Here is a 20,794-nt window from a genome sequence, read left to right on the forward strand (position 1 = left end):
TATACGTGGAACTTGCTGAAAATCTGCATTCTGCATCTTCCTGGAAATCTGGCTTTTGGAACTTGTCGGAAATCTGCCCTGTAGGGTCTGGGGAAAGTTGTTCATGAAGAAGTATTTCACTGCAGGCACTCCACCACTAAATTGCCCAGAGGGGAACACTGGGTGCTGGCTGCTGCCAGCTTCCATGCACTGCAGGAATCAGCAACAGAAAAAATCCCCTGCACCACAGGAGCTGGACACTGGGAAAGCTGAGTGGGCTGCAGAAGCAGGACACTGAAGTCGTAGGCTCTGCAAGAGTCTGTTGAGTGGGTACATAGGAATGAGGAAGCAGAATCCTCTCCTCTTTTCTCCTTTTTCTGGCTGTGCCACGCGCATGTGGGATCTTAGTTCCCCGACCAGGGATTGAACCCGTGCCCCCTGCATTGGGAGTATGGAGTCAACCACTGGACTGCCAGGGAAGTCCCAGAATCCTTTCCTCATGTCCCTCTAGCACTTCTTACCGACAAAGCTTAAATCATTCCAGGTGGCAACGGAAAAATATTGAAAGGACTTAGTGCATGCTCACAGAGCAGGTAAAAAGGGTGAATTTAGAACTGAGAGGCAATGCATTGATAATTTACACAATAATCTCCAAATTCCAACCCCGCCCCCAATTTCTGGACCCCTCAAAAATGTTTTAATGTCGTATGAAGCAGGCTGAGTATTAATCAGGTAAACAGCTGAACTCTCCAATCACGGGCAAAATTCAAATTCCTTTCCATGGATCTCTTGAGATGTAGCCAAATCATGGGATGTGACCAGATACCAGGTTAGCATTGGTGGGATGTGCATGAGTAGTAAGATGGATTTGCCTGTCTAGAGCACAATATGCACATTATGATATTAATGTAACTACTTTTGGTGTGATGGGGGCAGCATCCAGAATTAAGTGGGGTAGGGAAAGGATGGGAAATGATGGAGTGAAATATAAACAATTCTTTTCTTTCTTTCTTACGCGGGCCTCTCACTGCTGCGGCCTCTCCCGTTGCGGAGCACAGGTTCCAGACACGCGGGCTAAGCTCACGGGCTAAGCCGCTCCGCGGCGGCATATGGGATCTTCCCTGACCGGGCGCGAACCCGTGTCCCCTGCATCGGCAGGCGGACTCTCAACCACTGCGCCACCAGGGAAGCCCTAAGCAATTCTTTTTAGTGAGAAGTTTGGTTGTGAAGGTGAAGACAAAAAGGCAGTAGTAGCTGGAGGGCAACATGAAGCTGGGGAATTAAAAACAAAATAAATGATAGAGCCTTGAGCATGTGGAAAAGACAATGGGAAAGATCCAGTGGAGACAGAGGGCTTGGCTATAAGAGAGATAATGTAGACTTCCTGAGAAGGTGGGAGGGGACAGGATCTATGGAAATAAAAACACATTTCAGCTTAAAACTTTGATTCAAAGCTTATTAAAATTAAAATTTTAAAAGATTATTTTAGTAACATTTTCTTAAAATAACTTTTATTAATTTTAAGTATCATTGTTATGCAAGTGATTCAACAAATAAAGGTATGTGATGAGAAACGCAGAGGAATGGACCTTGTTGACATAAGTACTTTAAGAATTCAAAGTACTGTGCTGGCTATTCCTCTTCTCAGTAAGATAAGGAAGAAAGGTTAGAGAATATTTACATAACAGTGAGCTCATTGCACAAGGAACAAAGAATACTGTCAGGAGCCAGGTGGGGCAAAGGTCTTCCTAAAGTATAAACCACTGCAGGCTCTGTTTCTTAATATCATAAATTATATAGTTTCTCTCTTTGATAGTGATACCTAGCAGGGCCCTGTGGGGCTCCTGGGCACAAAAGCCTTTCTGTGTCCCCCATTTCTTTGATTACAGGGAACAGGCTTCATTCAGCCTCCATGACCTTCCCAGAGTTCCAACGAGCAGATTCAGGCAGTTGTTCATCAGGGGAGGGAGGGAGGGGATGCGAGACAAGGGAGAAACAGTCAAGAAAAACAATAGTGCAGCCTTGGGACAAGGTCCTGGTTCCTCATCAAGGGATACACACAACGTCTTTGAGTTGTTTTGCAGAGATGGAAAATCCCACCAGGTGGGAGAAGTTAACGGTTAACGATGGTGTGCTGCCCACAAGCATGTAGACCCCAGACCAGTTGGAATCAGAAGGTTGATGATGCTGACTCCCACTTAGCTCACCACCAACCTATCAGGAGAATGTCCACAAACTGATCATGCCCTCTTTGAACCATTACTATAAAACTTCTCACTACCCTCTCCAAGGTGGGACACAGTTTTGAAGGCATTAGCCAGCTGTGGCCCCCTTTGCTTGGCAAAGCAATAAAGCTATTCTTTTCTACTTCACCCAAACCTCTGTCTCTGAGATTCAATTCGGTGTCGGGGTACAGAGGCCAGATTCAGCTTCAATAGTGCAGAAAACTTCCCCAAACACTCGATTTTACCTTCAAAGTTTTTGCTTCGTATTCCCAGACAAAACCTTTAGTGATAAAACATATGATGACCAGAGTCTGTAGACGTGTTTGTTATGGGAAATTGTACTTAATCTGCAAGATGAAAAATCAAGGGAGTTTGGGGTATCCAGAATAATGTTAATAAAATGATAGTCCATGGACTCTGGGTTGGATAATGAGGGAAGTATTAAAAGGAGAAAGCTTAATGGATTAGAGATCCTGATGAGTTTGAAAAATAGTTACTGTGGCCATATTTTATAAGCAGGTTAGAGGAACAAGAGGTTGTCCCCAGAGCAGGATACTTGATTTTGAAGGTGAAACAATTATGGGTGATGATAAGGTCCAAGGTACGAACATGGAAATATATGGACTAGAGTGGAGGAGATTATTGGAGACGAGGGATTCAAGAAATTAAAAGGCCGGGATGTTAGCCTTTTAATTTTAATCTCATCCAAGTAGACTCTGAGGGGCTTGGAATGGAGAGGAAGACTATGCACTTGGTAACAGTCTTCAATGAATGAGGAAGAGTGACCTGGAGATCGACAGATGACAGCAACAAAAAGGGAAAAGGGGGTTTAACTTGTTGGCATGCAACTCAGAGGAGCAAAGTTTTATTCAAATATTTGGGAGAGTAATGGTAGGCAAGCTATAAGGAGCAAAGAGTACATCGACTATCTTCCAACATAGGGTAAGAGGAAATAAACCACCCTACTTTAGAGTGTTCTGAATCTTCTCTTTCTCTGTTTATCCAAAACATACCATTATTCAAATCTTGTCTTTAAAAGCACTCTTTTTTAAACAAACGTTCACATATCTATTATTTTTTAAGGAAAGAATCATTTCTAGCAATAGGAACATTTAATACAAACTCTAAAGAAAGCCACTGTTTCAAAAGATGAGGACAACTCATTTTATATGCTTTCAAAACCTGTAATGATACTTCTATAACGTGCCTATGTGAACTTATTTTTTTCTGATTTTCAACCCATGTCGTATTACCTAATTGTCCCATTTGTGCTCTTTTAATTATTCTCTCTACATAAGCCCTTTCTATACCTTTTCAGATCCTGTTACTCTTTCAAAGCTTAGAGTCCAGTTTCTTTAGCAAATAATAATAATTCTGTATCAATCCTTCTTTCCACTTTACTTCTCAGAGTCCATTTCCTACAAAATCTAACACTTCACTGTCCCATCTTGTAATATCTCAACTAGATTTAAAGCAGCTTTAGGGAAGAAACTGTGGTTTATACTTTGTTTTCCCCAGAGTACCTAGTATAACCCAGAGCACATAGTAAATGACCAAAAAGCACTTATCAAGAAGCAGCATGGCTTGGTGGAAAATGCAGGAACTTTGGGAGTGATAAATTTGAGCTCAAGTCTGGTTTGCCCTTTTTGGGATTATGGGCAAGTTATTTAACTTTTCTGAACCCACATTCCCCTGCAAAATGAGGATAAAACCTTACAGGATTTTGCTGTGAGGAGTGGAGACAACCTTAAGTATCTACACAGTGACTGGAAAGCACTGTGTACTCCACAGATAGGAATTATTATTGTTTGTTAACAATCCTCTCCCTACATGCCTCCTTTGCCCTGGCTCTTATATCCTGACTTGAAGTCTTCTTCCATGTCTTCATCAAAACCCTACTTAACGGTCTAGGCCTACCTCCACCAAGAGAAGTGTATTGTTCACACAAGCCTATAATTAGTTCTCCCATCTCTGAATATCTTATTTTATACTTTATTTTTATACTATATTTTATACTTTTGTCACCCACATTTTTCATGAATTTATTTATTTTCCTCCCTTTGCTGTCATAAGTTCTTCTAATAGAGGGTGTCTTTCAGAGATTTTCCCAGTCAAAACACAGGTGAGATAGTTTGTGCTAGGTTAGGACAACTGCTTCAAAACTGCTTGAAATTGTGATTGCTCCAGAAATACCACGGGATTCTGAGGGAGTTTCTTTCCAATAGTTCTTTGATCAGGTCTACAATCCCTCATTCACCATTTCGTAATCCAAAAAACTTTGAAAATCAAATGTTTTCTTAACATTTGGTGGCAAAACCTATCCTGACCTGAACTCAGTTGTCAATAAAACGTGACCTGAACCCATGAGGGCAAAGTGGCAAAACCTGATCTGAAAAACCTGCTCTGAGCTGAAGATTATATGCTCTATTTATCCTACTTAGTGGTGTCATATTCATAATTTGTCCTGAAAAAAATATTAACTTGATTATGGAGTGCTGCCCCAGACTTGTGGAATATTAAGTACACTTCTCTAAAATGTGAAAAATTCTGAATTCTGAAATCCTCTCTGGCCCAGATCTTTCATATAAGGAATTGTGGATCCATATCCCTTATACTCCTAGTACACTGTTGTACATATAATAGGCTAATTTAAAAAATTCAATTAAGTACTTAAGGGATATATATTTACCTTGCTGGGAGAAACACCATCTAAAATTCATGGGATCATTATTAAAGGGATTAAAGCAAGTTAAAATTCCTGAACTAATACCTTCATGGGGAAAATAAAGTCTAAAAATTCAAGAAATTCCTAAAAATAACAAAGTAAAGTAAAAATACCTGCACAAAAAATATTTTCCAATTATGGCTTTTATTAAGCATACTGTTTCCCTGATTTCATTAACTGAAAATTGGTGGTAATGAGAAATTTATTACTTGCAAATTATCATGTGATTAAAAAATACAAAGAGTGACACTTCTGAAAAACTGTGCTTATAAAGTTCACTGCTGTGTTTACATTTTAAAAAAGAATTTTTAAAAAAATTAATTAATTAATTTTTGGCTGCATTGGGTCTTTGTTGCTCACCCAGACCAGGGCTCAAACCCTTAGCTCCTGCATTGGCAAGCAGATTTTTAACCACTGCACCACCAGGGAAGCCCTATATTTACTTTACCTAAGAGACACAGACTACTACTAGAAGGTTGCTAACAGTAACACGAGTGATTACTGATATTATCACACCATTTTCTTCATCGGTAAAATACGGAGATTGGTACTAAATGATCTGTAAAGAGTCTTCTGAAATCTATGATCAAATATGATATACAGAACAATACGTAGTTCAAAGATTTCAATATACAGGGAACAAATCAGTCAGCAGATATTAAGAACCTATATTATCAAAGGCATTGTAATCTTAAAATATGTGGAAGTAAATTACATTGAAGAGGATTTTGTATGTTCTGAATTTAGAAGATGCTTCAACGTTTAACTTGATCTAATTTATTATCCTTCCTTCATTGGTGATGTTGCAAATTTTATCAGGGCTTTACGGCAACACAGGAACATAGTGAATTAGAACAGAACACACTTACTTCCGAGGAGTTAGAATTTAAACTGAATGCCTACTCTAAGGAGGGTAAGATGTATAAAAGAGTGACTTCAGAAATTATCATTGAACGGAGAATACAGGGCTAAATTCATGCACACAAAATAACATAACAAAAGGATTTAACAACTCATAGAACGAGGTCAGTGCTGGAGCAAGCAGAAATAGAATCACTGAGCATTAGAACCGAAAATTTCCTAGGAGAAACCGAGGATTTACAGAGAACAAAACCTCGTAGTTAAGCAAGCCCCGGACTGGATGAACCAGGACTTGGGAAAGAGCCCAGGAGTGAGCGGTCGCCGCCCCAGCCGCGTGATCCTCCTTTGCTTCTATGGTTCTCTACTTTCCGATCCACAAAATAAATGGATTCGCTTAGATAGATTTTTAAAGATCCAGGCAATGACATGGTACTAATTCATACACCTCAGGGCTACCCCTTCCACTTAACTGGTAAGTTACTTAACTTTCGGCCACAGTAATAATTAAAAAGTCAAAAATGCATTATCCAAACGGACCCTGTTTGGTTGCCACAAGGTCTCTGAGCGAAAACGGCGAAGAAGAAGAAAGAGGAGGAAGAGCCGAGCCGAGGGACAAGGCCGGTTCGGATCTGTTCGGATCCAATGGCAGGGCGTCAGGAGCTAGGGTGGTTAAAAGACCGTGCGACCAACTTGGCGTTTCAGCGATTGGCCCAGACCGACGCAGCTCGGCGGCGGCGGCGGCGGCGGCGGCGGAAGGGGCCGGGCCGTGGACGGAAGTGACATAACGCCGGCTTTTGGCCTTGTGGGGAGGTGTAGCAGGTCGGTAGAGGGAGACTGTGCTGGCGGAAGAGGCTCGGCGGCTGATGGCGGCTCAGGCTCGGAAGCCTCTCTAACATTCCCCTCTCCTCAAGAGTTCCTCACTCGGTAAGTGCCTTCCTCGGCCCGCCCCAGCGCCTTGTGCGGGGCGGACGCCCGCTGGAGCTATCTGGGGGCTCGTGATACGTCCCTCTGCTCTAGCGTCTAGGGGCCTGGTCGGTCTCGGGAACGGTCTCCGTGGTGACGGTGCTGCCGAATGACGATGCTTTCCTTCCCGACGACAAACCTTTCCTCCCGGACTGCGATTGTGACGGTGGTGTGGGCAACTTCGGTTAGCAGTGGAGTTGGAAAAAGCGACGGGTGGCCGCCCCACACGGTGGGGAGGCCCTGGATAGGCTTTCGCTGTTTGGGGGAGCCGTGTGGGACGTGGGCCCTTTGGCGGGGGGGGGGGCGAGTGACGCGGGGGACCCCCGGAGAAGAAAGTGCCTTGCCCGAGGCTCCACTCTAAGGTGAGTATTTGGAGGGCAGCGTGTGTGCTGCCGGGGCAGGTAAGCTTGGGAAAACATCTAGGTCGTGTCGTGATGGGACGCTCGGGTTTGCCCGTGCATAGTGAAGCCCAAGTGTTTTGGTTTGAGTCGAGTCGCCATGGATTAGGAGGCGGAGACTGACTGCGGGCCGTGGGCGGAGTTAGCGGTTTGGGCTGGTTCTCCGACTTCACCTGGGCTGCAGAATTAGTGAATGCTTTCTTGTCTGTGTATAAATGGCCTTACGCCTAGTGCTCGAGGGATCTTAAATATTCCGAGGAGAGTCACGTTTCACTTTGCTTAGGCAATTTTTCTTGATTTCACAGCTGCCCCTTCCCAACACCCCCGGAGGTCCGCAGGTTGTGGACAAGTCCCGACAGGCGCTTGTCGTTTCGGGGAATCTTTGTTAAGAGATTAGTGTGCGTGTGTGTGTACTGATAAACATATATTACCTTATTGGTAATAATTTCGTTTGAGAACGCCGTGACATTTGACTTTCTACATATATATATTTTTTTGATTTTGATTTTTTAATTTTTTTAACATCTTTATTGGAGTATAATTGCTTTACAATTGTGTGTTAGTTTCTGCTTTATAACAAAGTGAATCAGTTATATGTCCCCATATCTCTTCCCTCTTGCGTCTCTACATATATTTTTAGGTTTCACAAAGTAGTTATGAATTGCTATTGTGTCAGGGATGGGAAAATAAATCTTGTTTTCGATTCTTCATTCCGCTCATCGTAGAATTTCTACAAGCTGCATGCAACAATTACTAATTATAGTTTTGGAGCTCAATTCCCAAAGTGTTTAAAGAGATCATTTGAGTAACATGTTAATCTAAAAAAATGGGCTGATTACCCTCAGAGTGCTATTTGGGTATAGAAAAGGGGCTGAGGCCAGGCCTTCCTTTCGTTCTTATCAAGGATAAACTTGATTTCTTGAAGGATTACTTGATTACGTTTTCTAGTCATCACATTGTTAAATTGCACACCGCTGTTTACAATTATGGCTGCAGACGTTTTTGTAGACTTAACCAGTAAATATCTTTTCCTTAACAAAAATAACAGGTATTTTGGAATTAAAATTTCAACCGTTTTAATGATGTTAAATATTTATGAAGGATCATAACTATGCTCCTTTTTTACTGCTTTGGGGGAATTGCCTCACGTGAAGTTTATTGGATTGCATTCTTTTGGAATTTGTATGTTACTAAGTAAAATTTTGGCTGTATCCACTTCTAGCCTTTTAAAGTTTATTTTGCCCCAAATAAACTCTTACAAGAAGGTAAAGATACCCTCCTCTCTAATATAATAAAAAGCCAAGATCATAGCTTTTTAGAAACCAACTTTTAAAACAATCTAAAAATTAAAGTGGTGTGAGTGACACCTGGGCAGAGTGTAGTGGTACTCAGTTGTAAATCATTCTGGAGATTGGGAGGACTGTAAGAGTGCAAATTGACAGATTGGTGGATTTGCTTCTGCCTCCGGGAAGGATTGCTGATAATATTTTTCTGGTCTGTAAACCAGCTGATAGTCTTTGTTTGAGCTGAAGTATAAATAATTGGAAGCTATTAGAATATCAGATGTATTTTTTCCCTTCAGATGTTCAGTTTCCTCCAGGACTGAAGTTCGGAGATTAATTTAAAAGTTCATATAGTTTAAACTGAATATTTTAAAAAACTTTCACTAAGTTTGTCAACCATTATGTGTAATGTGTTTCTATTGCAGAAGGTCATATGTGAGTTTTTATTACTAATTTTTGTCTACTTTGGTTTTACTAACTTTTATTATGGAAATTTTCAAAATACCCAGAAGGAGAACAAACAGTTAAAGGAACCACTATTTTGCTAACCTTGGTTTATTACACTGTCAGCACATTTATTTTTTCCCCTGGAGTTTTTAAAGCAAATCCTGGACAACAGGATATTTCACCTATAATTAGTTTACCGTCCGTCTTTAACTGGTAAGGACTTTAAAAGAAATACAGTCACCATAATAATATTATCACATAGAACAAAATTACCTTACTTCTTTTTGAATTCTAAGTGTTAGAATTGACAAATTATATACAATATTTATCTAAATTAAAAACCTTAATTTGATTCTGGACATTTAATGCACAAATTCTTAATATGGTCAGTTTCCTACTTTATTTGATTAAGGCTTACACATTTTGGGCTAGTTAAATAAAATGTGTATCAGGAGCCACTGGAAAAATACTACCACAAAAGCCAGATCTGGTTTGGGCTTGAAAAAGTTCCAAGAGGAAGAAGTAAAGATAACATTGAAATCCTCACCCTTCACCCCCCAAATTTATTCTAGCTACTTAACTGAGTGACCACTGCATATTAGTTATTTTTTCCTTAGGTATTGATGAATCCTCAAAAATAACAAAATTGGACTGTAGACCAAAGTTTACAGCATAACACATAAAAGGAACTCTAGAGATGTTAGAACTTTGGGGAATAAAGTAGGAAACATGGGAGAGGGCACTGCAAGGCAGCATGTATTTCAGACTTTGTTTCCCAGCCAAATCTGTCCGGTCCTTTTTTTTTTTTTTACTGTTCTCACATATCTTTGTTTTTTATTTATTAATATTTTTAATTGATGTAACATTGGTTTATATTATATTAGTTTCATGTATATAACATTGTATTTCTACTTCTGTATACACTACAGCATATTTACCACCAAAACTTTAGTTTCCATCCTCCATCAAAGAGTTGGTACCCTTTACTTATATCCGGCCCCCACCCCCGCCCCGCCCCTACTCTTGTTCTTCGTATATCCAGGTTTGGTTTCGTTCATTTATTTTGGGTTTTTTTGTCTGTTTCCTTAATTAGAAAACTTTTACTAATTCTTCGCTTACGTCTTAATGTACGCATGTTTCTAGAGGTGTACTTTACTTTAGAGAATGGGAAACAAAATTTGATATGGTAAAGCTTTTTCCACTTCCTTTTGTGGTGGGGGCTATATTTCCTGTCTCCAACTGAGGCAGTTTTTTCTTTACTCAGGATGTTAGTGAAGCTACACTTCCCAAGCATTACCACAAGGTGATGCAGTGACTTTGTGTATTACTTCTCCACTGGGTGGTGTGTGGGTCTGTGTGTGTGCGGGTCTTTGTGTGTGCCTGTGAGCATGTGTGTAGTGTATAAATCTGCCTGTGAATCATCTTGATACATTAGCATTCTCAGTGAATTTCAACATTTTTATAAGCTTGCCCATCTTTTCACTCTGTTTCCTATCTGTGTGAAGAGTGAAACAGGAACTGTATGGGAATTAGATATTTTACTGTTTAAAATAAGTTGATTCATGTTGTAATTACATTCAGATTACATTTATCCATGTTAACTTTTTTATGACTAGAAGCTGTATTGGAAAATTAATTAAAAAGTAATAATGAGAATGGAATGACTTTTGTAAAATATTTCTATAGTTATAGTTGCATTGAAATGTTTAAAAAGGTTGGAGTGTTGGTGAGAGATTAATGAAGGTTATTAATGGGATAATTACAGATTATCATGCTATAAAGATTTGTAAGCATCGTGAATATATTTAAAGTCTGATGTTAGGGTTTTATATTAAAAACTTGAATTTTGGGGAGAGGGTTTAAAAATGAAATTTCATGTTGATGTGTTTATTTAAAATAATGAAAAGAATACATTAAATATACTGGTAAAAATTCAGTCAGTTGAGTTAAAAGTTAAGGTCCTCTTAAGTTCTCCTTTCACACATAGCCCTCATGAGTAAATATTGTATGATGTGTGCTTTTTGAGTCCCTTTTGATGCATTTATAAGCATGTATACACATGTACATATATAAATACATATGTGTATACCTTAATGCTATTTTATACCTTAAAAACTTTTCAGTGAAGTAAAAGTCTAAGGTTGGATTATCGATTTTTAAACACTGTTGTAATTGAGGTTAAACAAAAGTTTAAACTCCACTACCTTGTTTTATAACAAATAATTACTGCTTTGTTTGTTTAGTTTACTTTAGGAAACAAGTTTTATGAAAAAAGTTTCATTCTTAAATGGCTTTTAATTAAAAGCATGGGAAATTCATCCTAAGCTAGCCTTATTTTCTCCTTACTGAATATCTGTCTCAGAGAAACTTAAATATTCACTCTCTTCATACAAAAACATTACTGATTCACTTGCCTCAGTTTTGGTAGTTGTTATCTGAAAGAGTTTGGTTCATCAGTTAACTATAGTCTCTCTCGGGTATTTTATAACCAATAGTGAACATTTTTTTCAAAACCAGAATCAAGGGTTTTTTTTTTTTTTTTTTTTTTTTTAAGGAAGCCACTGACTTGAAAGGAGATTATCATTAGTGACTTCATTAACATCATGACATCCCCTTGAGCCCATATTTGCTCAGACTATTCAAAGAAACAAAGTAGTAGAACTCTTCACTTACTTTAGGCAGTTTCTACCGTTTGTGCTACCTTTTCACTTTCCTGAAGGCTTTGGGTTACCAGCTGGAGAGTATTGACTGTTAAGTCCTTCTGTGAAGTAGGGTCGCTGGTAATAAAGCCTTTTTGTTAGTGCAGAGGTACAGGAGGTTTATTACTGAATGCATTCTCTTTACCTTGGAATCCTGGCAAACCTCAGGTGGGGAGAGGCTGACAGACATCCAGCCTGGAATTCTACCACAGTGGCTTCCAGGTTGATGATTGACTGTCTCTTTATGGGATGTCTAGTATATTGTGTGTCCTGTAAGTACAAAGCAGTATTTTGACCATAACAGAAGCAGAGAACACATAAGAGGAAAAGTAGACATTTTTTAAAGTGTTTATTTCAGAACTTTAAAAATTTGCCTTAGTATTTCAAACAGATCAGCAAAAGAAACATTTGTAAAAGCATATTGTCTTAGATTTTCCTAGCAATAAAGACTTCTTAGTAATTGTTAAAATGTGAGTAGTTTTGGGAATTCCTTGGTGGTCCAGTGGTTAGGACTCGGCACTTTCAGTGCTGTGGCCCAGGTTCAGTCCCTGGTCAGGGAACTAAGATCCCATAAGCCATGCAGCGTGGCAAAAAAAAAAAAAAAAAGTGAGTAGTGTTACTTCTGTGCTTGTCCTGTAGAAAATTCATAGATTTGTGAAGTAAGTTAGAATAATTTGGTCAGCAAATTCTTGTCCCAGTTTTTCTCATTGTTTACAGAGATTCCTGTTTTGATGACTCAGAAGTTAAGTGCCATAGTGTCAGTGTCATTGTTTCTGATGTGGTACTGTAGGATCAATGACTGTACTGAGTCTGTGACACACTGTACAGAGATATATTTTTTGAGTAAATCCTCAGTTGTATCATTTTTCTCAAAAGTAGAGCACAAGATACAGAAAACATTTGGGTCTTGCAGATTTTTATAGGCGACTTTTACCATTCATCTGCTAGCTGGTGCTTGGTGTTCACTAAACCAGTGAGCATTCACTGAATCTATAATAGATTCTCAACAGTATGTGTTTCATTTACACTATACATTTAAAAATACATTTATTTTTAATCAGTGAATGTATGGAAACTGTACAATAATACTGGAAGTCAAGGTAGGATGAAAGGGTAGAATTGGTATAGGTAGAGAGGAACAAATAGGCTCTGAACTATTTCAAGTAGACCAACTGAGATTTTACATCATTTGAGAGATTTGAACAAGTATGAACCAGAAGCCCAAGAAGACAGCCTAGGTCTGGGAATCTAGGTGAGATTTGCTAATGGAGACTTAAATTGTTGGGTTGGGTCAGAGTCTAAGTAGTAGTTCTCTATCCTGGCTGTATACAGGATTGAGATTACTTGGGGAGGCTTAAAAAAAAATGCTTGGATATACACACACATGCATGTGTGCGCCCAGGTCCCATTTCCGGAAATTCATTGTCTTTTCTTTTTCTTTTTTAAGACCCCTAATGATTCTGATATCTAGCCAGGGTTGAGAAAAAGCTGGTCCAGGCGATCATGAGCGTGGGTCAGGAATGCAGGCACAGAGAGGTTAGCATCAATTACAGGAGCCTAGGGGAGGGACGGGATGGATCAGATTAGGGAGGAAAATGATGAAGTTCAAGAGTTCAACATAGAAACACTGCTGGCTCATTTGGTTTCGGTTGCAAAAGAAGGAGAGGGTTAGGCTTTGCAGGAGAGTTGAGAGTTTGTTTTTGATTTTGGTTTTTAAAATTTTTTAACTCGGGACTTCCCTGGTCGCGCAGTGGTTAAGAATTCACCTGCCAACGCATGGGACACGGGTTCGAGCCCTGGTCCAGGAATATCTCACATGCCACGGAGCAACTAAGCCCGTGCACCACAACTACTGAGCCTGCGCTCTGGAGCCTGTGAGCCACAACTACTGAGCCCAATGCCACAACTACTGAAGCCTGCATGCCTAGAGCCCATGCTCTGCAACAAGAGAAGCCACCGCAATAAGAAACCCACGTGCCGCAGCGAAGAGTAGCCCCTACTCAACGCAATTAGAGAAAGCCCGCGCACAGCAACAGACCCAACGCAGCCATATATAAATAAATAAATATTTTTTTAACTCATGTAACTTTCTGAGCCATATTGTAAGTTAGTTACTTCTCAGTTTGTATTTTTATATTTAATCACATTAAAAAAATTTATTTATTTATATGGCTGTGCCAGGTCTTAGTTGCGGCATGTGAACTCTTAGTTGTGGCATGTGGGATCTAGTTCCCTGACCAGGGATCAAACCCAGGCCCCCTGCATTGGGAGCGTGGAGTCTTAGCCACAGGACCACCAGAATTCCCTTTAATCACATTTTTAAGAAGGAGTTCCAGTATTAAATATATTATATTTACAATATAATATAAATATAATATAAAAGTATGTCTTTTCAGTAATTATGGTATGAAAATATCCATGTAATTTGCATTAAATGTTATGTATTTTCTGAAGGTATGAGTTTTTTCTTAGTTGGTATCATTAAATTTGTATGATTTACTTGTTTCAGATTCGCAATGACATCCTTTCAAGAAGTTCCACTGCAGACTTCCAACTTTGCCCATGTCATCTTTCAAAATGTGGCCAAGAGCTATCTTCCTAATGCACACCTAGAATGTCATTATACCTTAACTCCATATATCCATCCCCATCCAAAAGATTGGGTTGGTATATTCAAGGTAAGAGGACTTTCTCCATATTTCTTCCATGTAGGTACTCTTTATTTTCTTCTTAAGAGGTTGACAAGTAGTTTATACTAGTTGTCTTAACTCTACTTTAAGGGTCATTTTTGTAAACATCAAATGTAAAACATTGTGTAAACATGAAATATTTAATAGTGCAGGGTAGTGTACAACAAATGTTATGACCTTCAGTTCAGCACACTTTCCTCTCTATGATTAAAAGGTTCAACTTAAGTTCTTACAGAAATTTTTTCAAATCTTTTTGTTTTTTCTTCTTCTGTTTTCTCCACTCCTTACCTAAAAAACATGATCTTTTCCTTTGGGTTACTATATCATTTACTATCTTGTCATTTGTAATTAATTTTGTATAGCTCTACAACTATGTTATTATCTCTTCTATTGTCCTGCATTGTTTAAATATTCCTTATATTGTCTTATGCTTTTATAAGAGTATTCTGTTTTACATGACTAAATAGTAAATTCTTTGATAGCAAGAGTCCCAGTTCTAATATTTTGCCAATCATTTTGTGTACTATATGCTTGAAAATTACATTGAAATGATCATTAAAGTGTTGGAAGTTTTTTGGCAATTTCAGTTCCTGAGGATGTAATGGAGAACCAAAACATACGAAGGTCCTTTGAACAGTCAAAATAGTGTCATAAATGTCTAAACAGTAAAACTTACTTTTCTCCTTGGTTACTTTAGATTCTCCCTAAGAATCAATTTATTTTATTTTAGATGTGATTTATTAAAATCAAGACCATTAGGTCTTGAAATTTTGATTGTGTGGTCTGTATAAGTTAAATAGCAAAGTAGAAAGAAATAAGAGTAGCCGCTAGAATTAGGCACATGTAAAGTACTTAGAAGTGAAAGTCTGGCCTAATAGAGTGAGGAGGGCAGAAAAACTATATTGGACAAAACAGAGTTTTGGCATTTAATGATATTTCAGTTCCTTTTTTTTTTTTTTTTTTTTTTGCGGTACACGGGCCTCTCACTGTTGTGGCCTCTCCCGTTGCGGAGCACAGGCTCCAGACGCGCAGGCTCAGCGGGCCCAGCCGCTCCGCAGCATGTGGGATCTTCCCGGACCAGGGCGCGAACCCGTGTCCCCTGCATCGGCAGGCGGACTCTCAGCCACTGTGCCAGCAGGAAAGCCCTCAGTTCCTTTTTGAATTGAATCCCTTATCCCTGGTGTTGCTGGATAGATGAGTCATTTACTCTTTATTTAATTTTTTTTTTTTAAGGCTTGTTAGATTCCAATGTGGATTCCAGTATGGATTCCAAAAGCTTCATTGTAAGCTTTTTATGAAATCAGTATCAGTTTAAATTTTATGTAAGAGATGAATAGCAAGTTAAAGATACTAAGAATTGGCATTTTCTGCAAGAATGAGTCAGAGAGGAAGAATAGAGCAGGGTAATGAGATTGAGGGAAGGGAAGGGCATTCCTGGCAGGAAAATGGCTTAAGCAGAGGCACCAGGGTGAGAATGTTCATGAGAATGAATTAGTTTAACTAGAACATAAACGTAATTTAGGGAAGTGGAGGGAGATGAAGTTAAGCGTCAGTCTTGCCATGGAGGATCTTCAGTGTTAGGCTAAACAATTTGCAGACTTTTCCATATGGGCAGTGGGAAGTCTGCATATGTAGGTGTGGAGGCTGATGTGTGATAAATTGTATTTCAAGAAGATGAATCTTCACGTTTTTCTTTCAGACTAATTTATGTCTTCCTTTTTTTTCTCCCCATTTTTAGTTAATGGCCTATTGTTTAAGCCAAAAGCTTATGAATTTCTCTTCAAATCCAGCCAAACACCAATTCTATCTATTTTCCTGCCTACCTATTAATGCATTTTTAATATCACAGCCCTAGTTCATGCCCTCCTTATTGATTTCTAAGATGATTGCAATAGGTCACCTGTTTTCCCTGCTTTCTTTCATTCTTCTATTTGTTCTTCAAACTGCTCTATATAAACTATAATAGAAAATGAAAATCTGAACATATCTTCCTCTTGTTTAAGTGGTTCTTCATCCTCTATGGGATAATGGCAAGACCAACTAACTTAGTGTGCCAAATAGGGCTCCTTTATACGACTTGATTTATAGCTTCCTTTTTTGTCATTGCCTGCTTATTTTTTGGCTTTGATAACGTTAAACTATTATCTCTTAACTTGTGTACTCCAAGGACCGTAACTTTTCTCCAAGCAGTAATACTTACTTATGTAAGTATTACATACATGATAAATAAGTTTGTATAGAATACCCTTTCCATCTTTTTTGCCTGGATAATACTTAAAACTTAGTGGGAAGTTTAAGCATGTACTAAAAATTTTGAAATATACAGGAAGACTCAAGGAAGAAAATAGATCATGTTTTAATACTATTTTAATGCTTACCTAGAATAAGCATTGTTAACATATTGGCATATATCTATAATTAATAATTATACACATACTTTGTATGTAATAAAGTATACACACATGCTGTTGATGCATTGTGGAATTCATGGAAATGTTTCCAAATGTTTACCATTAAACAATGCTTAATATAGATCTCTGTATCTGTTTTTATTTTGTTTGTCATTGTATTTCATAGGATAAGTTCTTGGAAGTGGAATTGCCATGTTTATAGCATTGAATTTTTTTTATTCTTATTTTTTATTTTTTTTGCGGTATGCGGGCCTCTCACTGTTGCGGCCTCTCCCGTTGCGGAGCACAGGTTCCAGATACACAGGCTCAGCGGCCATGGTTCACGGGCCCAGCCGCTCTGCGGCCTGTGGGATCTTCCCAGACTGGGGCACGAAGCTGTGTCCCCTGCATCGGCAGGTGGACTCTCAACCACTGCGCCACCAGGGAAGCCCGGCATTGAATGTTTTTTTTTTTTTTTTTTTTTGCGGTACGCGGGCCTCTCCCTGTTGTGGCCTCTCCCGTTGTGGAGCACAGGCTCCGGACGCGCAGGCTCAGCGGCTATGGCTCACGGGCCTAGCCGCTCCATGGCATGTGGGATCTTCCCGAACCAGGGCAGAACCCGTGTCCCCTGCATCGGCAGGTGGACTCTCAACCACTGCGCCACCAGGGAAGCCCAGCATTGAATGTTTTTAAACACTTGACATGTACTGCAAATTGATTGCTGTCCAGAATGATTTTGATAGATATGGTATTGACAAGGTAGGCAGGGAGAAAGTGCCCAGGTAGTAATTTTAAGGGGAAGGAATGAAGGGAAAGTGTGTTGTGTGCTTGAGAGAGTGTTAAGGAATTTAATTTTCCTGGGACAGGTACCAGGTTTAGAAAATGGGAAAAGTTAGTTTGGATCACGTAGATTGCTTTAATATTTAGCTGAGGAATAATTTTTAAGCAGAGAGTAATAGAGTTTAGAGGTGAACTTTAATCTTCTAGTGCTGAATAAGATAAATTGGAATTAGAAAAGAATGGAGGTAGAGAATGGTTTTTTTTTTTTTATAAATTTATTATTTATTTTTGGCTGCGTTGGGTCTTCGTTGCTGCGCGCAGGCTTTCTCTAGTTTTGACGAGCGGGGGCTGCTCTTCGTTGCGGTACGTGGGCTTCTCATTGTGGTGGCTTCTCTTGTTGTGGAGCACGGTCTCTAGGTGCACGGGCTTCAGTAGTTGTGGCACTTGGTCTCAGTAGTTGTGGTTCGTGGGCTCTAGAGCACAGGCTCAGTAGTTGTGGCACACGGGCTTAGTTGTTCCGTGGCATATGGGATCTTCCCAGACCAGGGCTCAAACCCGTGTCCCCTGCATTGGCAGGCGGATTCTTAACCACTGCGCCACCAGGGAAGTCCCAGAGAGAATGTTTAGACCATCTTCATTTTCTAAGTGAGATCAAGCCTTAGAGAAGGGAATCAGTTGTGGGTAATAATCTGTAAGAGGCATCTATAGGGTTTGTCAGCTATTAATTGAATGAATTGGGACTGGAACTCATTTATTGAGTACACTCAGTAATGAGGAGCAAGGTCATGTGCTGAGTTGGGGAGGGCTTGAGTATGGAGAAGATATGGTCTTTCTACTGTGGAAGAATGTCATAGGGAATTGGAGTAGGTTAACCAGGAGATTTCTGAGCAGCCATTTTGTGAGTTTGTCTAGAGAGATTGAGCACCTAGAATTGAGTGAAGAATTCCAAAAGTGGGTATCATTCAGACTGGGAATTTGGGAAGGGAGGTCAAGAGGACAAAGGATACTAGGGTGGTTTTGGGTGCATTATTATTGAAATGATTAATTGACCATGAAGTCCAAGTTGGGTAGGGGAATGAGTGAAGCCAGGCAAGGGATGTAGACTGTGTTGGAGATTTTCTTTTCTTTTTTTTTTTTTAACATCTTTATTGGAGTACAATTGCTTTACAATGTTGTGTTAATTTCTGCTGTATAACAAAGTAAATCAGCTATATGTATACATATATCCCCATATCCCCTCCCACTTACCCTCCCTATCCTACCCCTCTAGGTGGTCACAGAGCACCGAGTTGATCTCCCCATGCGATGCAGCTGCTTCCCACTAGCTATTTTACCTTGGTAGTGTATATATGTCAGTGCTACTCTCTCACTTCGTCCCAGCTTACCCTTCCCCCTCCCCGTGTCCTCAAGTCCATTCTCTATGTCTGCATCTTTATTTCTGTCCTGCCCCTAGGTTCATCAGGACCACTTTTTTTTAGATTCCATATGTATGTGTTAGCATACAGTATTTGCTTTTCTCTTTCTGACTTACTTCACTCTGTATGACAGACTCTAGGTCCATCTACCTCACTACAAATAACTCAATTTTCTTTTTTTTATGGCTGAGTAATATTCCATTGTATATATGTGCCACATCATCTTTATCCATTCATCTGTTGATGGACACTTAGGTTGCTTCCATGTCCTGGCTATTGTAAATAGAGCTGCAATGAACATATTGGTACATGACTCTTTTTGAATTATGGTTTGCTCAGGGTATATGCCCAGTAGTGGGATTGTTGGGTAGTATGGTAGTTCTATTTTTAGTTTTTTAAGGAACCTCCATACTGTTCTCCATAGTGGCTGTATCAATTTACATTCCCACCAACAGTGCAAGAGTGTTCCCTTTTCTCCACACCCTCTCCAGCATTTATTGTTTCTAGATTTTTTGATGAGGGCCATTCTGACTGGTGTGAGATGATATCTCATTGTAGTTTTTTTTTTTTAATAAATTTATTTATTTTATTTATTTATTTTTGGCTGCATTGGGTCTTTGTTGCTCTGCGCAGGCTTTCTCTAGTTGTGAGTAGGGGCTACTCTTCGTTGAGGTGCACAGGCTTCTCATTGCAGTGGCTTCTCTTGTTGCAGAGCATACGCTCTAGGCGCAAGGGCTTCAGTAGTTGTGACACGTGTGTTCAGTAGTTGTGGCTTGGGGGCTCTAGAGCGCAGGCTCAGTACTTGTGGCGCACAGGCTTAGTTGCTCTGCAGCATGTGGGATCTTCCCAGACCAGGGCTCGAACCCATGACCCCTGCGTTGGCAGGCGGATTCTTAACCACTGTGCCACCAGGGAAGCTCTCCTTATAGTTTTGATTTGCATTTCTCTAATGATTAATGATGTTGAGCATTCTTCCGTGTGTTTGTTGGCAATCTGTATATCTTCTTTGGAGAAGTGTCTATTGACTTCAGACTATACTACAAAGCTACAGTAATCAAGACAGTATGGTACTGGCACAAAAACAGAAATATAGATCAATGGAACAGGATAGAAAGCTCAGAGATAAACCCACGCTCATATGGTCACCTTATCTTTGATAAAGGAAGCAAGAATATACGGTGGAGAAAAGACAGCCCCTTCAATAAATGGTGCTGGGAAAGCTGGACAGGTACATGTAAAAGTATGAGATTAGAACACTCCCTAACACCATACACAAAAATAAGCTCAAAATGGATTAAAGACCTAAATGTAAGGCCAGAAACTATCAAACTCTTAGAGGAAAGCATAGGCAGAACACTCTATGACATAAATCACAGCAATATCCTTTTTGACCCACCTCCTAGAGAAATGGAAATAAAAACAAAAACAAATGGGACCTAATGAAACTTCAAAGCTTTTGCACAGCAAAGGAAACCATAAACAAGACCAAAAGACAACCCTCAGAATGGGAGAAAATATTTGCAAATTAAGCAACTGACAAAGGATTAATTTCCAAAATTTACAAGCAGCTCATGCAGCTCAATAACAAAAAAAACAAACAACCCAATCCAAAAACGTGCAGTTCTTTTAAGAATTGTATAGTCATTGACTCAGTGTTGGAAGGAAGGAAGTGGAATTTCAGAAGGTATGAGAGTATTTTATATCCTGCTAGGAGGAGAGTGAGTAGTGTCCTGGTGGTTAAGAGCTTGAACTTCAGGTTCAGATTCTGACTCTGCCATTTACTAGTTTCTTAATTTGTAAGATGAGGGTGATATTTATTCCAAAACGAACAGTGAACTGTATCTGTTACTGCTATTCCCAGTGCCACTTGAATCAGGTATCTATAATTCTGACATTAGCAGTTTTGCATGTCAGCCATCACAAATAAATGGTACACTTA

General features: G+C 39.5%; 1 protein-coding gene across 1 annotated transcript in view; it reads left to right on the plus strand.

Annotated features, from left to right (window-relative positions):
• Positions 1–6,588: 6,588 nt before the first annotated feature.
• TAX1BP1 (Tax1 binding protein 1) overlaps positions 6,589–20,794 on the plus strand; it is an 88,372-nt gene continuing 74,166 nt past the window's right edge. The window contains exons 1-2 of the mRNA XM_079932138.1: positions 6,589–6,714; positions 14,090–14,258. Coding sequence (XP_079788264.1) covers positions 14,097–14,258 — 162 coding nt within the window. The 5' untranslated portion in view covers positions 6,589–6,714; positions 14,090–14,096. The remainder of the gene's footprint in view (positions 6,715–14,089; positions 14,259–20,794) is intronic.

Source organism: Stenella coeruleoalba, assembly GCF_951394435.1.
Source record: "Stenella coeruleoalba genome assembly, chromosome: 9".
Lineage (NCBI taxonomy): Eukaryota > Metazoa > Chordata > Mammalia > Artiodactyla > Delphinidae > Stenella > Stenella coeruleoalba.